Consider the following 20,565-nt stretch of genomic DNA (forward strand, 5'->3'; position numbering starts at 1 on the left):
TGGATGTAAACAAACGCAGTGTTCCGTCTGATCTGAGCGTCTGTTCCACATGTGGAGCACAGACGCCGAGCGCTGAGGAGATGAAAGCGCTAACGCCATCAAAGTAACAAAGACTCTGTACGAAATCTGGAGTTCGTAGACCTTCACGGAGGGAGCACGTCTACGAACTCCAGATTTCGTACAAAGTCATTGTTTGTAAAAATCTTTGTTACCTTGATGGCATGAGCGCTCTTTTCTTTGGCTGTTCTCCTTCTCCTTCATTCTGTTTGTTTTTCCTCCATTTTTGTTAATTTTTTTGCTTTTCGCATCATTTCATATTTGCTGGTGGATGAACTTTCTATTGTTTATTATGGGATTATTTTAGTGGATGGAGAATTTTAAATTTCAATTAAAAAAAATCTGACAAAAATAAACAACTGTTGAATTCAGACCTGAAACAAAAATGAAAAATAATCTGACCTTTAATAACAGGAAGTGGAAAGTGTTTATAACATGTTCACCTGGAAACCAGAGGGTTCAATGAATCCAGTTTGTACTCTGATGATCTGAATGTGAACGACCACAGAAATAGACTTTTTACAGCGGAGTACCCCCTGAAATAGACTTTTTACAGTGGAGTACGCCCTGAAATTTACTTTTTACAGTGGAGTACGCCCTGAAATACAGTTTTTACAGCAGAGTACCCTGTGAAATAGATTTTTTTTTTTTACAGTGGACTTAAATAGACTTTTTATAGTGGAGTACCCCCGAAATAGACTTTTTACAGCGGAGTACCCCCTGAAATATACTTTTTACTGTGGAGTACCCCCCAAAATAGACTTTTTACAACGCAGTACCCCCTTAGATAGACTTTTTACAACAGAATACCCTCTTAAATAGACTTTTTACAGCAGAGTACCCCCTGAAATAAGACTTTTTACAGCAGAGTACCCCCTGAAATAAGACTTTTTACAGCAGAGTACCCCCGAGATAGATCTTTTTTACAGCGGAGTACCCCCTAAGATAAACTTTTTACAGCAGAGTACACCTGAAATATACTTTTTACAGCGGAGTATCCCCTGAAATAGACTTTTTACAGTGGAGTATGCCTGAAATATACTTTTTTATCCAAGTACCCCCACCTCTCACTTCAGCATTTTTGTTTGGAAAAAAAAAAAAAAATTGGCCAAGTGTGTTCCTGTGCCAAAGGTGTTTGTTTATGTTTTCAAAACCACAGAGGCTCATTTTACGTTTGAACTGTTCATTTCTTTGCTTTAAACTCCTTTAAACTGGTTTCAAACCCGTTTCCAGACGTCGACACCAGTTCCAAACCTCCGCTCTGACGATTCCAGTTTCACCTCGTCAACTTTTCCTCCATTTGTTTCCATCCTTTTGACGTTTAAATGACACAGTTTTAAAGGTTTTAAAGCCACAGATGCAGCGGCGGTCGTGAAAACACTCCCATTATTGAAGCTCACATCTGCCGTTTGTGAAAATCTAATGGATGTTTGTGAAATAAGGTCAAAACGCATCCGCTTCAGGGGGTCAAAGGTCAAAAACATACAGAACACCGAGGTTTTATGTAACGGAGACGGTGTGGAATGACGCTGATGACCAGAACTGTTGGAGGAACACCAGGTTCTGTGTTCTTGATCCAGTGACCTTTGACCTACAGGCCTGAGGTCCCTGAAGGCAGCACGCTTTAATCCTCAGCAGTAGCTGTTTGTGTTCATTAGTGCACGCCATGTTCAGCCTGTGGACCGGAAACTTAACCCTTTGAGTCCAGACGGGAATAATGAAGAACATTTTCATACAGTTTGTTTTAACAATTTGTTTTATTTTATTTTAATTTTTTTTTGCATTTTGTCACCTTGAGCCATATTAAAAAAAAACAAAACTCAAAAACTGTCATATTATTAACCCTTTAAATGCCATGTTTGTATGACGGCGGATTAGGACCACATAAGAAAAGAAAAACCACTGGTCACTACGAGAATAAAGTCGCAAAATATCAAGATAAAACCAGTAATTTTTATAAGAATAAAGTCAAATACAAACAGAGTCATAATTTTTATGAAGTCGTAATATTATGAAAATAATGTCGCAATTTAAAAACAGGCGGGAAAAACATCATAATTTACAGAATAAAGTCGTAAAATATCAAGATAAACTTGGTAATTTTACAAAAATAAAGTGAAATACAAAAAGAGTCATAATTTTTAAAAGAATTAAGTCATAATATTATGAGGATATTGTCATCATATTTCGAGAATAAAGCCATAAAATGAGAATAACGTTGTAACTTTTAAACAGGCGTGAAAAATACAGTAATCTACCTGAATAAAGTCGTACCCAATCGTCGCATAATCTAGGACTTGGAACATTTTGTGAGGTTCTACTTTAATTTGGGGTTTACGCACAAAGACCAAATACTGAGCATATTAGCCCCGCCCACCAAATACTGAGCCTATTAGCCCCGCCCACGAACAACACATTACTGTAGCATTAGTCGAAGGACTCTGAAGACAGTTCGCACATGTTTGAGTTTGTTTTGTCGTAAGAACTGAGCAGATTCAGAGTAAATTGCCTCTGTGATGGAAGAGGATCCAACAATTTCTACATTATGACTTTTTATCACAAATTTTCTTTCAAAATATTACAACTTTAATCTCATAGAAGTATGACATTATTTTCGTTAAATTATGAGTTGGGTTTTATTTTTTTTTAAAAACTACGGCTTTATTCTCGTAATATTATGGCTTTATTTGCAAAATATTACGACTTCATTCTCATACTGACAAGTGTTTTTATTTTTCCGATGTGGCCTAATACGCTGTCGTATGTTTGTAATGTAAAGAAAATATATTTTTTGATGAAAAAACACAAAAGAGGTTGTGTTTTTTTTCCCCAACATACTTAATATACATTGTGTATTTTTTTTGTGCTAGGTCAAATGTTAAATGGTAAATGTTAAAATAAATTGGGAAAAATAATTTGATCTTTTATAACATAAAGTGCAAAGTGTGTATAATAAGCTCACCTTGATACCAAAAGGTCAATGTCCAAAAATGTCTGATTATAAAATGATTCACTGTGAATTTACAAACATTTAAACCAAACCAGTAAAAACATGTCATCATCATGAAAAAGTCACCAAAGATTCAGTCACAGTTGACTCTGCTGTGACACAGAAAATCAAATATTCATGTTACATCTTCGTGTGGTTTTTCAACATTTAAGCCTCAAAAATATGAGGAAAATTAACTTTAAATAAAACCTCATAGAAACATGTGAGATGTTTGGTATTTAATCTATTTGAATGTTTATTCTGGTCATATTTTGTGTTTTTTGCTGATTTTCTCACAGTGGATGGATCAGAATTTTTTTTAAAAATCACACAAAAAATGAACAACTTTAGCCTTTTGACCTGAAACAAACTGTGTAAAATAATCTGAGCTTTAATAACATGAAGTGTCGAGTGTGAATAATATACTGACCTTGAAACTGGAAGGTTAAACAGTAGATCAGCACCTGCTGTCGGACCAAACGCAGACTTCAAACACAGTCTGATTTCAGGAACTTGGTGGCGTTTCTTTGGACTCAGATGGGTTTGAGTTGGTTTCATCTGCTCTGATGTGTTTATGTGGAAACATTTCAGGGTTTGTGCGGTTTTTGTTGAATTGTTTTGTTGATGTTTCTGATCGTTTACCGTCTGCGATGCATTCATGGATGGAACACTAAACCAATTATGAAGCTGTTTAACCCCGGGTCACGTGTGCAATTAAAGCCTCTTCCACTTCTACATGGACGTCCTCAGAAAGCCCAGCTTCAGGGTTCACTCCGTCAGTCACACTTATTTATTTATCTGTTTATTTATTTACTGCTGAAAGATGGAGTTTATAGGTTCCGTCTCCAAATGTATCCATGTATGTATTTTTATGATCTCAGGAACATCCTAAATCATGATTTAGACATAGTTGAAATCATATCCAAAAAGGGTCATTTTCGGAAGTCGTACTATAATCTCACGAAAAATTCATTTTTGGACGATATTAGTCACCCCTTGAAATTTTTTTTAATCAGCATGAAAAACTTCAGGGAGTGTCTTTTATGATCTCAGGAACATCGTAAATTATGATTTAGACATAGTTGAAATCATGTCCGAAAAGGTCATTTTCGGAAGTCATACTATAGTCTTACGAAAAATTGATTTTTGGATGATATTACTCACTCCCTGAATTTTTTTTTAATCAGCCTGAAACCCTTCAGGAAGTGTTTATTATTATCGGAGGAACATCGTAAATCACAATTTAGACATATTTGAAATCATGTCCGAAAAGGTGATTTTCAGAAGTCATACTATAGTCTTACGAAAAAATTCATTTTTGGACAATGTTAGTCACTCTTTGAATATAGTTTTAAAATAACCTGAAACCCTTCAGGAAGTGTTTATTATTATCGTAGGAACATCCTACATCAATATTTAGACATATTAGAAATCATGTCAAAAAAGGTCATTTTCGGAAGTCATACTATAGTCTTACGAAAAATTCATTTTTTTACGATATTAGTCACCCCTTGAAATTTTTTTTAATCAGCATGAAAAACTTCAGGGAGTGTCTTTTATGATCTCAGGAACATCCTAAATCATGATTTACACATTTTTGAAATCATGTCCGAAAAGGTCATTTTCGGAAGTCATACTATAGTCTTACGAAAAATTCATTTTTGGATGATATTACTCACTCCCTGAATTTTTTTTTAATCAGCCTGAAACCCTTCAGGAAGTGTTTATTATTATCGTAGGAACATGTTAAATCACAATTTAGACATTTTTGAAATCATGTCCGAAAAGGTCATTTTCGGAAGTCATACTATAGTCTTATGAAAAAATTAATTTTTTGGACAATGTTTGTCACTCCCTGAATATAGTTTTAAAATAAACTGAAAAACTTCAGGAAGTGTTTTTTATGATCTCAGGAAAATCCTAAATCAAAATTTAGACATCTTTGAAATCATGTCAGAAAAGATCATTTTCGGAAGTCATACTATAGTCTTACGAAAAATTCATTTTTGGATGATGTTAGTCACCCCTTGAAATCTTTTTTAATCAACCTGAAAAACCCTTCAGGAAGTGTTTATTATGATCTCAGGTATATCCTAAATCACGATTTAAACATAATTATAATCATGTCCGAAAAGGTCATTTTCGGAAGTCATACTATAGTCTTACGAAAAAATTCATTTTTGGACAATCTTTGCCACTCTTTGAATATAGTTTTAAAATAACCTGAAACCCTTCAGTAAGTGTTTATTATTATCGTAGGAACATCCTCAATCACGATTTAGACATATTTTAAATCATGTCCGAAAACGTCATTTTCAGAATCATACTATAGTCTTACAAAAAGTTCATTTTTGGACGATATTAGTCACCCCTTGAAATTTTCTTTAATCAACCTGAAGAACTTAAGGGAGTGTCTTTTATGATCTCAGGAAAATCCTAAATCGCAATTTAGACATATTAGAAATCATGTCCGACAAGGTCATTTTCGGAAGTCATACTATAGTCTTACGAAAAATTCATTTTTGGACGATATTAGTCACCCCTTGAAATTTTTTTAGATCAAACTGAAACCCTTCAGGAAGGGTTTATTATTATCGTAAGAACATCCTAAATCACGATTTAGACATATTTTAAATCATGTCCGAAAAGGTCATTTTCAAAAGTCATACTATAGTCTTACGAAAAATTTATTTTTGGACGATGTTAGTCACCCCTTGAAATCTTTTATAACCAGCCTGAAACACTTCAGGGAGTGTTTTTTTTTTTATCTCAGAAATATCCTAAATCACGATTTAAACATATTTTAAATCATGTCCGAAAAGTTGATTTTCGGAAGTCATACTATAGCCTTACAAAAAAATTCATTTTTGGACAATGTTTGTCACTCCCTGAATGTAGTTTTAAAATAAACTGAAAACCTTCGGGAAGTGTTTATTATGATCTCAGGAACATCCTAAATCATGATTTAGACATCTTTGAAATCATGTTCGAAAAGGTCATTTTCAGAAGTCATACTATAGTCTTACGAAAAACTGATTTTTGGACGATATTAGTCACCCCCTGAATTTTTTTTTAATCTGCCAAAAACCCTTCAGGAAGTGTTTATTATTATTGTAATAACATGTTAAATCACAATTTAGACTTATTTGAAATCATGTCCGAAAAGGTCATTTTCGGAAGTCAGACTATAGTCTTACGAAAAAATTCGTTTTTGGACAATGTTTGCCACTCTTTGAATAAAGTTTTAAAATAACCTGAAACCCTTGAGGAAGTCTTTATTATTATCGTAGGAACATCCTCAATCACGATTTAGACATATTTTAAATCATGTCCGAAAACATCATTTTCAGAAGTCATACTATAGTCTTACGAAAAAATTAAATTTTAGGCAATGTTAGTCAGTCCCTGAATATAGTTTTAAAAAAACCTGAAAAACTTCTGAAAGTGTTTTTTATGATCTCAGGAACATCCTAAATCAAAATTTAGACATCTTTGAAATCATGTCTGAAAAGGTCATTTTCAAAAGTCATACTATAGTCTTACGAAAAATTCATTTTTGGACGATGTTAGTCACCCCTTGAAATCATTTATAATCAGCCTGAAACACTTCAGGGAGTGTTTTTTTTATGATCTCAAGAATATCCTAAACCACGATTTAGACATATTTTAAATCATGTCCGAAAAGGTCATTTTCGGAAGTCATACTATAGTCTAACGAAAAAATTCATTTTTAGACAATGTTAGTCAGTCCCTGAATAAACTTTTAAATCAACCAGAAACCCTTCAGGAAGTGTTTATTATCATCGTAGGAACATGTTAAATCACAATTTAGACATATTTGAAATCATGTCCAAAAAGGTCATTTTCAGAAGTCATACTATAGTCTTACGAAAAAATTGATTTTTGGACGATATTAGTCACCCCCTGAAATTTTTTTTAATCAGCCTAAAACCCTTCAGGAAGTGTTTATTATTATCGTAGGAACACGTTAAATCACAATTTAGACATTTTTGAAATCATGTCCGAAAACGTCATTTTCGGAAGTCATACTTTAGTCTTACGAAAAAATCATTTTTGGACGATGTGAGTCACGCCTTGAAAATAGTTATAAATCAACCACAAACACTTCAGGAAGTGTATATTACGATCTCAGGAACATCCTGAGTTAAATTGAGACATCTTTGAAATAATGTCTGAAAAGGTCATTTTCTGAAGTCATACTATAGTCTTACGAAAAAAATAAATTTTTTGGACAATGTTTGTCACTCCCTGAATATAGTTTTAAAATGACGTGAAAAACTTCGGGAAGTGTTTTTTATGATCTCAGGAACATCCTAAATCACAATTTAGACATCTTTAAAATCATGTCTGAAAAGGTCATTTTCGGAAGTCATACTATACCCTTACGAAAAAATTCATTTTTGTATGATGTTAGTCAGTCCCTGAATAAAGTTTTAAATCAACCAGAAACCCTTCAGGAAGTGTTTATTATCATCGTAGGAACATGTTAAATCACAATTTAGACATATTTAAAATCATGTCCAAAAAGGTCATTTTCAGAAGTCATACTATAGTCTTTCGAAAAATTCATTTTTGGACGATATTAGTCACCCCTTGAAATTTTTTTTAAATCAAACTGAAACCCTTCAGGAAGTGTTTATTATTATCATAGGAACATCCTAAATCACGATTTAGACATATTTTAAATCATGTCCGAAAAGGTCATTTTTGGAAGTCATACTATAGTCTTACGAAAAATTCATTTTTGGACGATGTGAGTCACGCCTCGAAATCTTTTTTAATCAACCTGAAACACTTCAGGAACTGTTTTTTATGATCTCAGGAATATCCTAAATCAAAATTTAGACATCTTTGAAATCATGTCCGAAAAGGTCATTTTCAGAAGTCATACTATAGTCTTACGAAAAAATTGATTTTTGGACGATATTAGTCACCCCCTGAAATTTTTTTTAATCAGCCTAAAACCCTTCAGGAAGTGTTTATTATTATCGTAGGAACATGTTAAATCAATATTGAGACATTTTTGAAATCATGTCCGAAAACGTCATTTTCGGAAGTCATACTATAGTCTTACGAAAAAATAATTTTTGGACGATGTGAGTCACGCCTTGAAAATAGTTATAAATCAACCAGAAACACTTCAGGAAGTGTTTATTACGATCTCAGGAACATCCTGAGTTAAATTGAGACATCTTTGAAATAATGTCCGAAAAGGTCATTTTCGGAAGTCATACTATAGTCTTACGAAAAAATTAATTTTTTGGACAATGTTTGTCACTCCCTGAATATAGTTTTAAAATAAACTGAAAAACTTCGGGAAGTGTTTTTTATGATCTCAGGAAAATCCTAAATCACAATTTAGACATCTTTGAAATCATGTCAGAAAAGATCATTTTCGGAAGTCATACTATAGTCTTACGAAAAATTCATTGATGGACGATGTTAGTAACCCCTTGAAATCTTTTTTAATTAACCTGAAACACTTCAGGAACTGTTTTTTATTATCTCAGGTATATCCTAAATCACGATTTAAACATATTCATAATCATGTCCGAAAAGGTCATTTTCGGACGTCATACTATAGTCTTACGAAAAGTTCATTTTTGGACGATATTAATCACCCCTTGAAATTTTTTTTAATCAACCTGAAACCTTTCAGGAAGTGTTTATTATTGTTGCAGGAACATGTTAAATCACAATTTAGACATCTTTCAAATCATGTCCGAAAAGGTCATTTTCGGAAGTCATACTATATAGTCTTACAAAAAAATCATTTTCGGACGATGTGAGTCACACCTTGAAAATAGTTTTAAATCAACCAGAAACACTTCAGGAAGTGTTTGTTACGATCTCAGGAACATCCTGAGTTAAATTCAGACATCTTTGAAATCATGTCCGAAAAGGTCATTTTCGGAAGTCATACTATAGTCTTACGAAAAAATTCATTTTTGGACAATGTTTGCCACTCTTTGAATATAGTTTTAAAATAACCTAAAACCCTTCAGGAAGTGTTTATTATTATCGTAGGAACATGTTAAATCACAATTTAGACATTTTTGAAATCATGTCCGAAAAGGTCATTTTCGGAAGTCATACTATACTTACGAAAAAATTAATTTTTGGACAATGTTTTCCACTCCCTGAATATAGTCTTAAAATAACCAGAAACACTTCAGGAAGTGTTTGTTACGATCTCAGGAACATCCTGAGTTAAATTCAGACATCTTTGAAATCATGTCTGAAAAGGTAATTTTCGGAAGTCATACTATAGTCTTACGAAAAAATTGATTTTTGGACGATTTTAGTCACCCCCTGAAATTTTTTTTAATCAGCCTAAAACCCTTCAGGAAGTGTTTATTATTATCGTAGGAACATGTTAAATCACAATTTAGACATTTTTGAAATCACGTCCGAAAAGGTCATTTTCAGAAGTCATACTATAGTCTTACGAAAAAATTCATTTTTGGACGATATTAGTCACCCCTTGAAATTTTTTTAATCAACCTGAAAAAATTCAGGGAGTATCTTTTATGATGTCAGGAATATCCAAAATCACGATTTAAACATCTTTGAAATCATGTCCGAAAAGGTCGTTTTCGGAAGTCATACTATAGTCTTACGAAAAAATTCATTTTTGGACAATGTTTTCCACTCCCTGAATATAGTCTTAAAATAACCTGAAAAACTTCGGGAAGTGTTTATTATGATCTCAAGAACATCCTAAATCATGCTTTAGACATCTTTGAAATCATGTCCGAAAAGGTCATTTTCGGAAGTCATACTATATTCTTACGAAAAATTCATTTTTGGACGATGTTTGTCACCCCTTGAAATTTTTTTTAATCAACCTGAAACACTTCAGGAACTGTTTTTTATGATCTCAGGGATATCCAAATCACGATCTAGACATCTTTGAAATCATGCCCAAAAAGGTCATTTTCATAAGTAATACTATAGTCTTACGAAAAAATTGATTTTTGGACGATATTAGTCACCACCAGAAATTTTTTTAATCAGCCTAAAACCCTTCAGGAAGTGTTTATTATTATCGTAGGAACATGTTAAATCACAATTTAGACATTTTTGAAATCATGTCCGAAAAGGTCATTTTCGGAAGTCATACTATACTGACGAAAAAATTAATTTTTGGACAATGTTTTCCACTCCCTGAATATAGTCTTAAAATAACCAGAAACACTTCAGGAAGTGTTTGTTACGATCTCAGGAACATCCTGAGTTAAATTCAGACATCTTTGAAATCATGTCTGAAAAGGTCATTTTCGGAAGTCATACTATCGTGTTACGAAAAAATTCATTTTTGGCCAATGTTTGTCACTCTTTGAATATAGTTTTTAAGTAACCTGAAACCCTTCAGGAAGTGTTTATTATTATCGTAGGAACATCCTAAATCACAATTTAGACATATTAGAAATCATGTCCGCAAAGGTCATTTTCGGAAGTCATACTACAGTATTACGAAAAAATTCATTTTTGGACAATGTTAGTAACCCCCTTAATATAGTTTTAAATCAACCAGAAATACTTCAGGAAGTGTTTTTTATGATCTCAGGAACATCCTGAGTTAAATTTAGACATCTTTGACATCATGTTCGAAACGGTCATTTTCGGACGTCATACTATAGTCTTACGAAGAAGTCATTTTTTGACAATGTTAGTCACGCCCTTACAATGTTTTAAAATCAGCCTGAAACACTTCAGGAAATGTTTATTATTAACGTAGGAAAATCCTAAATCACAATTTAGACATATTTGAAATCATGTAACCCGACCCCCCATGAACCGAAAGGGTCATTTTCGGAAGTCATACTATAGTCTTATGGAAAATTCATTTTTGGACGATATTAGTCACCCCTTGAAATTTTTTTTAATCAACCTAAAACACTTCAGGGAGGGTCTTTTTACGATCTCAGGGATATCCTAAATCACGATTTAGACATCTTTGAAATCATCACCGAAAAGGTCATTTTCGTAAGTAATACTATAGTCTCACGAAAAAATTCATTTTTGGACGATATTAGTCACCCCTTGAAATTTTTTTTAATCAACCTGAAACACTTCAGGGAGTGTCTTTTATGATCTCAGGAATATCCTAAATCACGATTTAGACATCTTTGAAATCATGTCCGAAAAGGTCATTTTTCGGAAGTCATAGTATAGTCTTTCGAAAAAATTCATTTTTGGACAATGTCAGTCACTCTTTGAATATAGTTTTAAAATAACCTGAAAAACTTCGGGAAGTGTTCATTTTGATCTCAAGAACATCCTAAATCATGATTCAGACATCTTTGAAATCATGTCCGAAAAGGTCATTTTGGAAAGTCATACTATAGTCTTATGAAAAATTCATTTTTGGACGATGTTAGTCACTCACTGAAATTTTTTTTAATCAGCCTGAAACCATTCAGGAAGTGTTTATTATTATCGTAGGAACATGTTAAATCACAATTTAGACATCTTTCAAATCATGTCCGAAAACGTCATTTTCGGAAGTCATACTATAGTCTTACGAAAAAATCATTTTTGGACGATGTGAGTCACACCTTGAAAATAGTTTTAAATCAACCAGAAACACTTCAGGAAGTGTTTGTTACGATATCAGGAACATCCTGAGTTAAATTCAGACATCTTTGAAATCATGTCCGAAAAGGTCATTTTCGGAAGTCATACTATAGTCTTACGAAAAAATTCATTTTTGGACAATGTCAGTCACTCCTTGAATATAGTTTTAAAATAACCTGAAACCTTTCAGGAAGTGTTTATTATTATTGTAGGAACATCCTAAATCACAATTTAGGCATATTTGAAATCATGTCCGAAAAGGTCATTTTCAGAAGTCATACTATAGTCTTACGAAAAAATTGATTTTTGGACGATATTAGTCACCCCCTGAAATTTTTTTTAATCAGCCTAAAACCCTTCAGGAAGTGTTTATTATTATCGTAGGAACATGTTAAATCACAATTTAGACATATTTGAAATCATGTCCGAAAAGGTCATTTTCGGAAGTCATATTATAGTCTTACGTAAAAATCAATTTTTGACGATACTTGTCACCCCTTGAAATTTTTTTTAATCAACCTGAAACACTTCAGGGAGTGTCTTTTATGATCTCAGGAATATCCTAAATCACGATTTAGACATATTTTAAATCATGTCCGAAAAGGTCATTTTCAGAAGTCATACTATAGTCTTATGAAAAATTCATTTTTAGACAATGTTAGTCAGTCCCTCAATATAGTTTTAATATGACCTGAAAAACTTCTGGAAGTTTTTTTTTTTATGAGTTCAGAAAAATCCTAAATCACAATATGGACATCTTTGAAATCATGCCCGAAAAGGTCAGTTTTGGAAGTCATACTATAGTCTTATGAAAAAATTCATTTTTGGACAATGTTAGTCACTCTTTGAATATAGTTTTAAAATAACCTGAAACCCTTTGGGAAGTGTTTATTATTATCGTAGGAACATCCTAAATCACAATTTAGACATATTTGAAATCATGTCCGAAAAGGTCATTTTCAGAAGTCATACTATAGTCTTACGAAAAAATTGATTTTTGGACGATATTAGTCAACCCCTGAAATTTTTTTTAATCAGCCTAAAACCCTTCAGGAAGTGTTTATTATTATCGTAGGAACACGTTAAATCACAATTTAGATATGTTTGAAATCATGTCCGAAAAGGTCATTTTCGGAAGTCATACTATAGTCTTACGAAAAAATTAATTTTTTGGACAATGTTTGTCACTCCCTGAATATAGTTTTAAAATAAACTGAAAAACTTCGGGAAGTGTTTTTTATGATCTCAGGAAAATCCTAAATCACAATTTAGACATCTTTGAAATCATGTCAGAAAAGATCATTTTCGGAAGTCATACTATAGTCTTACGAAAAATTCATTGATGGACGATGTTAGTCACCCCTTGAAATCTTTTTTAATTAACCTGAAACACTTCAGGAAGTGTTTATTATTATCGTAGGAACATCCTAAATCACAATTTAGACATATTATAAATCATGTCCGAAAAGGTCATTTTCAGAAGTCATACTATAGTCTTACGAAAAAATTGATTTTTGGACGATATTAGTCACCCCTTGAAATTTTTTTTAATCAACCTGAAAAAATTCAGGGAGTATCTTTTATGATGTCAGGAATATCCAAAATCACGATTTAAACGTCTTTGAAATCATGTCCGAAAAGGTCATTTTCAGAAGTCATACTATTGTCTTACGTAAAAATTGATTTTTGGACAATATTAGTCACCCCCTGAAATTTTTTTTAATCAGCCTAAAACCCTTCAGGAAGTGTTTATTATTATCGTAGGAACATGTTAAATCACAATTTAGACATTTTTGAAATCATGTCCGAAAAGGTCATTTTCGGAAGTCATACTATACTTACGAAAAAATTAATTTTTGGACAATGTTTTCCACTCCCTGAATATAGTCTTAAAATAACCAGAAACACTTCAGGAAGTGTTTGTTACGATCTCAGGAACATCCTGAGTTAAATTCAGACATCTTTGAAATCATGTCTGAAAAGGTCATTTTCGGAAGTCATACTATAGTCTTACGAAAAAATTGATTTTTGGACGATTTTAGTCACCCCCTGAAATTTTTTTTAATCAGCCTAAAACCCTTCAGGAAGTGTTTATTATTATCGTAGGAACATGTTAAATCACAATTTAGACATTTTTGAAATCATGTCCGAAAAGGTCATTTTCAGAAGTCATACTATAGTCTTACGAAAAAATTGATTTTTGGACGATTTTAGTCACCCCCTGAAATTTTTTTTTAATCAGCCTAAAACCCTTCAGGAAGTGTTTATTATTATCGTAGGAACATGTTAAATCACAATTTAGACATTTTTGAAATCATGTCCGAAAAGGTCATTTTCGGAAGTCATACTATAGTCTTACGAAAAAATTCATTTTTGGACGATATTAGTCACCCCTTGAAATTTTTTTAATCAACCTGAAAAAATTCAGGGAGTATTTTTTATGATGTCAGGAATATCCAAAATCACGATTTAAACATCTTTGAAATCATGTCCGAAAAGGTCATTTTCGGAAGTCATACTATAGTCTTACGAAAAAATTGATTTTTGGACAATGTTTTCCACTCCCTGAATATAGTCTTAAAATAACCTGAAAAACTTCGGGAAGTGTTTATTATGATCTCAAGAACATCCTAAATCATGCTTTAGACATCTTTGAAATCATGTCCGAAAAGGTCATTTTCGGAAGTCATACTATATTCTTACGAAAAATTCATTTTTGGACGATGTTTGTCACCCCTTGAAATTTTTTTTAATCAACCTGAAACACTTCAGGAACTGTTTTTTATGATCTCAGGGATATCCAAATCACGATCTAGACATCTTTGAAATCATGCCCAAAAAGGTCATTTTCATAAGTAATACTATAGTCTTACGAAAAAATTGATTTTTGGACGATATTAGTCACCACCAGAAATTTTTTTTAATCAGCCTAAAACCCTTCAGGAAGTGTTTATTATTATCGTAGGAACATGTTAAATCACAATTTAGACATTTTTGAAATCATGTCCGAAAAGGTCATTTTCGGAAGTCATACTATACTTACGAAAAAATTAATTTTTGGACAATGTTTTGCACTCTCTGAATATAGTCTTAAAATAACCAGAAACACTTCAGGAAGTGTTTGTTACGATCTCAGGAACATCCTGAGTTAAATTCAGACATCTTTGAAATCATGTCTGAAAAGGTCATTTTCGGAAGTCATACTATCGTGTTACGAAAAAATTCATTTTTGGACAATGTTTGTCACTCTTTGAATATAGTTTTTAAGTAACCTGAAACCCTTCAGGAAGTGTTTATTATTATCATAGGAACATCCTAAATCACAATTTAGACATATTAGAAATCATGTCCGCAAAGGTCATTTTCGGAAGTCATACTACAGTATTACGAAAAAATTCATTTTTGGACAATGTTAGTAACCCCCTTAATATAGTTTTAAATCAACCAGAAATACTTCAGGAAGTGTTTTTTTATGATCTCAGGAACATCCTGAGTTAAATTTAGACATCTTTGACATCATGTTCGAAACGGTCATTTTCGGACGTCATACTATAGTCTTACGAAGAAGTCATTTTTTGACAATGTTAGTCACGCCCTTACAATGTTTTAAAATCAGCCTGAAACACTTCAGGAAATGTTTATTATTAACGTAGGAAAATCCTAAATCACAATTTAGACATATTTGAAATCATGTAACCCGACCCCCCATGAACCGAAAGGGTCATTTTCGGAAGTCATACTATAGTCTTATGGAAAATTCATTTTTGGACGATATTAGTCACCCCTTGAAATTTTTTTTAATCAACCTGAAACACTTCAGGGAGGGTCTTTTTACGATCTCAGGGATATCCTAAATCACGATTTAGACATCTTTGAAATCATCACCGAAAAGGTCATTTTCGTAAGTAATACTATAGTCTCACGAAAAAATTCATTTTTGGACGATATTAGTCACCCCTTGAAATTTTTTTTAATCAACCTGAAACACTTCAGGGAGTGTCTTTTATGATCTCAGGAATATCCTAAATCACGATTTAGACATCTTTGAAATCATGTCCGAAAAGGTCATTTTTCGGAAGTCATAGTATAGTCTTTCGAAAAAATTAATTTTTGGACAATGTCAGTCACTCTTTGAATATAGTTTTAAAATAACCTGAAAAACTTCGGGAAGTGTTCATTTTGATCTCAAGAACATCCTAAATCATGATTTAGACATCTTTGAAATCATGTCCGAAAAGGTCATTTTGGAAAGTCATACTATAGTCTTATGAAAAATTCATTTTTGGACGATGTTAGTCACTCACTGAAATTTTTTTTAATCAGCCTGAAACCATTCAGGAAGTGTTTATTATTATCGTAGGAACATGTTAAATCACAATTTAGACATCTTTCAAATCATGTCCGAAAACGTCATTTTCGGAAGTCATACTATAGTCTTACGAAAAAATCATTTTTGGACGATGTGAGTCACACCTTGAAAATAGTTTTAAATCAACCAGAAACACTTCAGGAAGTGTTTGTTACGATATCAGGAACATCCTGAGTTAAATTCAGACATCTTTGAAATCATGTCCGAAAAGGTCATTTTCGGAAGTCATACTATAGTCTTACGAAAAAATTCATTTTTGGACAATATTAGTCACCCCTTGAAATTTTTTTTAATCAACCTGAAACACTTCAGGGATTGTCTTTTATGATCTCAAGGATATACTAAGTCACAGTTTAGACATCTTTGAAATCATGTCCGAAAAGGTCATTTTCAGAAGTCATACTATATAGTCTTACGAAAAAATTGATTTTTGACGATATTAGTCAACCCCTGAAATTTTTTTTAATCAGCCTAAAACCCTTCAGGAAGTGTTTATTATTATCGTAGGAACATGTTAAATCACAATTTAGACATTTTTTAAATCATGTCCGAAAAGGTCATTTTCGGAAGTCATACTATATAGTCTTACGAAAAAATCATTTTTGGACGATGTGAGTCCCGCCTTGAAAATAGTTTTAAATCAACCAGAAACACTTCAGGAAGTGTTTGTTACGATCTCAGGAACATCCTGAGTTAAATTGAGACATCTTTGAAATCATGTCCGAAAAGGTCATTTTCGGAAGTCATACTATAGTCTTACGAAAAATTCCTTTTTGGACGATATTAGTCATCCCTCTAAATTTTTTTTAATCAACCTGAAACACTTCAGGGAGTGTCTTTTATGATCTCAGGAATATCCTAAATCACGACTTAGACATGTTTGAAATCATGTCCAAAAAGATCATTTTCGGAAGTCATAGTATAGTCTCACGAAAAAAATTCATTTTTGGACAATGTTAGTCACTCTTTGAATATAGTTTTAAATCAACCTGAAACCCTTCAGGAAGTGTTTATTATTATCGTAGGAACATCCTAAATCACAATTTAGACATATTTGAAATCATGTCCGAAAAGGTCATTTTCAGAAGTCATACTATAGTCTTAAGAAAAAATTGATTTTTGGACGATATTAGTCACCACCTGAAATTTTTTTTAATCAGCCTAAAACCCTTCAGGAAGTGTTTATTATTATCGTAGGAACTTGTTAAATCACAATTTAGACATGTTTGAAATAATGTCCAAAAAGGTCATTTTCGGAAGTCATACTATAGTCTTACGAAAAAATCATTTTTGGACGATGTGAGTCCTGCTTTGAAAATAGTTTTAAATCAACCAGAAACACTTCAGGAAGTGTTTGTTACAATATCAGGAACATCCTGAGTTAAATTCAGACATCTTTGAAATCATGTCTGAAAAGGTCATTTTTGGAAGTCATACGTCTCATGAAAAATTTTTTTTTTGGACGTTAGTCACCCCCTGAAATTTTTTTTAATCAGCCTGAAACCCTTCAGGAAGTATTTATTATTATCGTAGGAACATCTTAAATCACAATTTAGACATCTTTGAAATCATGTCCAAAAAGGTCATTTTCGGAAGTCATACTATAGTCTTACGAAAAATTGATTTTTGGACAACATTAGTCACCCCCTTAAATTTTTTTTAATCGGCCTGAAATACTTCATGGAGTGTCTTTTATGATCTCAGGAACATCCTAAATCATGATTTAGACATCTTTGAAATCATGTCGAAAAGGTCATTTTCAGAAGCCAAACCATAGTTTTACAAAAAATTCATTCTTGGACGATATTAGTCACGTCCTGATAATTTTTTTTAATCAGGTTGAAATACTTCAGGAAGTGTTTATTATTATCGTAGGAACATCTTAAATCACAATTTAGACATATTTGAAATCATGTCCAATCCTTCCCAATCTATACTTACCTGGAACCTGAACTCATGGTCAGTCTGTGAATCCATGGATCCTCTCCTTCAGAAATAATGTCTGTGAAGTGGGGACGGATGTTCGACAGTAGAGTCACGTTGGTGAATTCCTTTCCATGATGGAGAAAATTCGTTTGGTAATTCTCGTTTTCAAAACTTATTCATTCTTATTCTGATTAAATACACCCAATCTTTTTTATGTGCAAATAAAGATAATCAAAAGTTTACACATATTTATTTTTGCACAGCTATATTTATTTTTTACACAACTATAGACTAATATGCACATATATCTGTCTTAAGCATGCAAATATTTGGACCGCTTCCTCACCCTATAGTCAAACCTGTAGATTTGCTCTTACGTAAACACTAATGTATCTGAAACAGACGCTGGTCGAGTTACAGCAGACTTATGTAACAGTGTGAGTGTGTGCCGTCATGTTCTGCCTTTGTCTGCAGGTTCACACTCCCACTATTGTCTTTCACAGCCGTTGCTCTGGTTTTATCCAGGACGACGTGTACAAACAGATAGTTTTAGCGCCACTGCCGGGTAGTTTTCAACAACAGACGTTCAATAATGCAACGGGTCTGATGTGAGACCAGAGAACACATTAACGCACAGTGGAAAAAGTCCAAACATAAAGAGTTTTCCCCAGTTATGAGACGTTATAAGTCCTTTAAGTTGTAATGGAGTCACTCAGAAACATCCACAGACGGAGCAAAAGTCAGACTTCTTAGCAAATCAAAAGTGGATCATCCGTCAATTTTTTTTTTCAGTCAAATTTCCTAAAATACCAGTTGAAAATAGGGTAAAATGAGCTGAAATGTTGAAATTAAACACAAAAGTAACACAATTTTCCACTTCCGTATAGGAAATGATATAAAAATAATACATATTTGAGTCTAATCTTGTCTTATTTTCATGATTCCTTATTTTTGAAAATGGTTTATGAGTTTATTAGTATTAAATATTTAATTGAATTATCATACATTTTGTGATTATATGATTTAAAGGGAGGCAGAAATTGAGCAAAATCTGTTAGTCACAGGAAACAAGGGACTGAATTAATAGTTTTTTGTGATGTTTAACAGTGTTTGAAGTCATATGAATAGATCTGATTATAACTTCTTAAAACTGCCATTTATTAATGTAAACTTATTTCAATTATCATTATATTGTTTATATTATTGTAATACCTCCCTGACTCTTGACTGGTCAGACTTCCAGTTTTCTCGCTGCTGATGTTAGAAATTCTTTGATTTACAAAACTGGCCAATGCAGTTTGTCAGAAAAATCCTTTTCATTTTTTTCATTTTTTTTCATTTATGTTTCAGCTCTAAGCTCTGTTTTCTGATAAATTTTGAACAATAACACTTCTAAAAATAGAATAAATTAAAGAGAAATGTTGACATTTAAGCAGAAAAGCCATATAATTTCCATGAAAAACAAAACAAAACGAAACACTCTGTTAAGGGAAATTATAGAAAATTATACATGTTTGACTCCAATCTCATTTTATTGTCTTCATATTTCATGATTCCTCATTTATTTATTAGATTGAGTTCAAAAGCAAGTTTTCTTTGACTGTTAATATTTAATTACATTTTCCTGCATTCTGTAATCATATAACATCATGGAATGTAGCAGAATATAAACAAACAGATGAAAGAAGAAGAAACTGAACAAAGTCTAATGTGATAAGTTACATAACTTACACTTAAACACACACTTCTATCTAATCTAATACAATCTTATCTAGTCTAAACTGAATTAACCGTTATTTTGAACTGATTAACAGTGTTTTAAGTCATATCAGTAGATCTGTTTGGTAAATCTAATATGACGTAATAATTTATTTTGAAAATCCGCTGTTTTTTTTTTTTTTTTTTAATGTAAATTACTGTCATTTTGTTCATGTTGTCATTGTCACGCTCCTTTAGAAAATCCCGCCTTCTTAACTTCTGATTGGACACTTTGCCGGTTTTCTCACCTCTGATTGGCTAAACCCGCCGTCACTCCGCCTCTTCCTACCCGTTTGGTCGTTGGAGCTCAATCTGAAATCATATTTTGCGTTGCGGCGGCGCAGCGGGCGGCGGCGGCAGCGGCTATCCTCGGGAGCTGCTTGCTTTTTTTAAAGGGTTTTTTTTCGGTTTGTCCTGACTGCCGCCGGTGCTTATGGATATCTGTATGTGAAAGGCGGGGGAGTGAGCAGTATTTGCCGCATAATGGTATTAAGAAAAAGACTAAAAACGGTGCCTTTTTAGCGGGAGACTGAGTGCTGCCGGTGCCTTGTAGCCGTAGTGAAAGTTAGCATCAAGAGGCTAATGCTAGGCCTTCCGTTAGCTTGGGTTTGTCAGGACACTTTATTGTTTTATTCCTCTTTTGTTCTGCTGCTTCTTTTATTTGCTGGCTTTTCTTTACATTCTGCTGTCTGTGGTGAATAAGTCAGTGAAATGAAGAGAGTGAACAGCTTCCAGAGGTGGGTAGCAACAAGGTTTTGTCTCATTAATTAATTACAGCTTTAAAAAAAAAAAAAAAATCAGAATTAATGTTATTTAACAATTTCAGTGGATTTGAGTGGGATTGTGACTAAATGTGTTGGAATAG

At 32.8% G+C, this 20,565-nt stretch overlaps 1 protein-coding gene across 2 annotated transcripts in view; it reads left to right on the forward strand.

Moving 5' to 3' along the window:
- Positions 1 to 20,565, forward strand: part of LOC115423811 (monocyte to macrophage differentiation factor-like) — a 39,567-nt gene that overhangs the window by 8,131 nt on the left and 10,871 nt on the right. Inside the window, exon 1 of one of the 2 annotated variants that reach the window (XM_030140863.1) lies at positions 20,037 to 20,437. The exons of the other annotated variant lie outside the window; for it this stretch is intronic. Within the exon in view, the coding sequence (XP_029996723.1) occupies positions 20,412 to 20,437 (26 nt within the window). The 5' untranslated portion in view covers positions 20,037 to 20,411. Of the gene's footprint in view, positions 1 to 20,036; positions 20,438 to 20,565 lie in introns of those variants that run through there. 2 annotated transcript variants of the gene reach the window in all.

Source organism: Sphaeramia orbicularis, chromosome 8, assembly GCF_902148855.1.
Source record: "Sphaeramia orbicularis chromosome 8, fSphaOr1.1, whole genome shotgun sequence".
NCBI classification, from domain to species: domain Eukaryota; kingdom Metazoa; phylum Chordata; class Actinopteri; order Kurtiformes; family Apogonidae; genus Sphaeramia; species Sphaeramia orbicularis.